The following is a 1,493-nucleotide window of genomic DNA, read 5'->3' on the forward strand; positions in this document are numbered from 1 at the left end:
AAAGCCACCAAATGGAGACACAGAGTGACTCCCCTGTTCTTGTACATTTCTGATCTCTGAAGTCCTAGTAAAGACAAACGACTGTTTATTGTTTGACCATATTAGAGATAGGAATTTTTTTCTTATTAGAACTGATGACTTTCTCACTGATGAAGTACAAATAGCTCACAATTATTTCAGACTGAGATGATATTATTATACCGATTTTATAGATAATAAAACGTGTGTATAGTGAGTGCTAAGATTGCCTTAAAGGAATACAGTTTACCAGTGAATGATCTCTATGATTACTAAATTGGGGTGTACAAGGTGAGCTCCTTTGCCTCACTGTAGGCCTGACTTTGGGTTTCAACTGACATGGTCCATCCTGGGATCAGATGGAAGCCAGTCTCTAGATAGAACCACAGCTGTGCTTCTATCTTCTCTCTGAGCTATACATATTCTACAACTTTCCTTCTTCTGAGAATATCCATACAAACACTATGAAAGTGTAACCTCTGCCTCAGGTTATGCTTCTCTGGAACTGAGAAAAAATTGAAGTAAGAATTGAAATAATTGGTCAAACATAACAAAACCAAATAAAAGTAAAAGTCAGGTTTCAACCCCAACTTAAAAGGTACTTTGCTGTTATGTGATCTACTCATGTTAGAGGCATTTGGTGAAAGACTCAAACATCCTAGTCCTCATATGATTCCTATAACTTTGATTTATTCTAAAAACCAAGCCCAAAGTGGAAGACACAATCACAGAAAAGAAGGTATCCTACTGACAAGTTTCTTCAAGACCGCCTGCATATCACTCTTCCTTAGACTGTAGATAAAGGGGTTCATCATCTGAGGAATGACAGTGTACATCACTGAAGCCATGTTAGTCTTCCTGGAAGAGTCAGAAACTACGGAATTAATGTACACTCCAACGCTTGTCCCATAGAACAAGGACACAACTGACAGGTGAGACCCACAGGTGGAAAAAGCTTTATACTTTCCACCTGCTGATGGCATTCTCAAAACAGAAGAGAAAATTTGAGTATAGGAGAAAATAATTCCAGAGAAAGGAACACCCCCAAGTAAGCTAGCCATAAAATATGCCAGGATATTATTGATGAGGGTATCAGAACAAGCGAGCTTGACAATCTGACCAAGCTCACAGAATTGTGGGATGTCCAAGTCCTTACAGAAGGAAAACCGTAGCACCATCAGGCTATGGAGCAGAGCATTGGCACTGCTAATGAACAGTGAGAGCACCACCAGCAGACCACAGAGTTGGAGGTTCATGATGACCGTGTACCTCAGGGGATGGCAGATGGCTATATAGCGGTCGTAGGCCATTGCTGCAAGGAGAAAATTTTCCAAACCAACAAAAACCAAGACAAAGTAGATCTGTGTGAGGCAGCCTGCATACGTGATGCTCTGATTCTGTGTCTGGATGTTCACCAGCATCTTTGGGATCGTGGTTGTGCTAAAACAGATGTCAGCCAAGGACAGGTTGGCGAG

At 41.0% G+C, this 1,493-nt stretch overlaps 1 protein-coding gene across 1 annotated transcript in view; it reads right to left on the reverse strand.

Annotated features, from left to right (window-relative positions):
• Positions 1-743: 743 nt before the first annotated feature.
• Positions 744-1,493, reverse strand: part of LOC115273241 (olfactory receptor 7G2-like) — a 7,587-nt gene continuing 6,837 nt past the window's right edge. The window contains exon 2 of the mRNA XM_029916229.1: positions 744-1,393. Within this exon, the coding sequence (XP_029772089.1) occupies positions 744-1,393 (650 nt within the window). The remainder of the gene's footprint in view (positions 1,394-1,493) is intronic.

Source organism: Suricata suricatta, chromosome 12 (genome assembly GCF_006229205.1).
Source record: "Suricata suricatta isolate VVHF042 chromosome 12, meerkat_22Aug2017_6uvM2_HiC, whole genome shotgun sequence".
NCBI classification, from domain to species: domain Eukaryota; kingdom Metazoa; phylum Chordata; class Mammalia; order Carnivora; family Herpestidae; genus Suricata; species Suricata suricatta.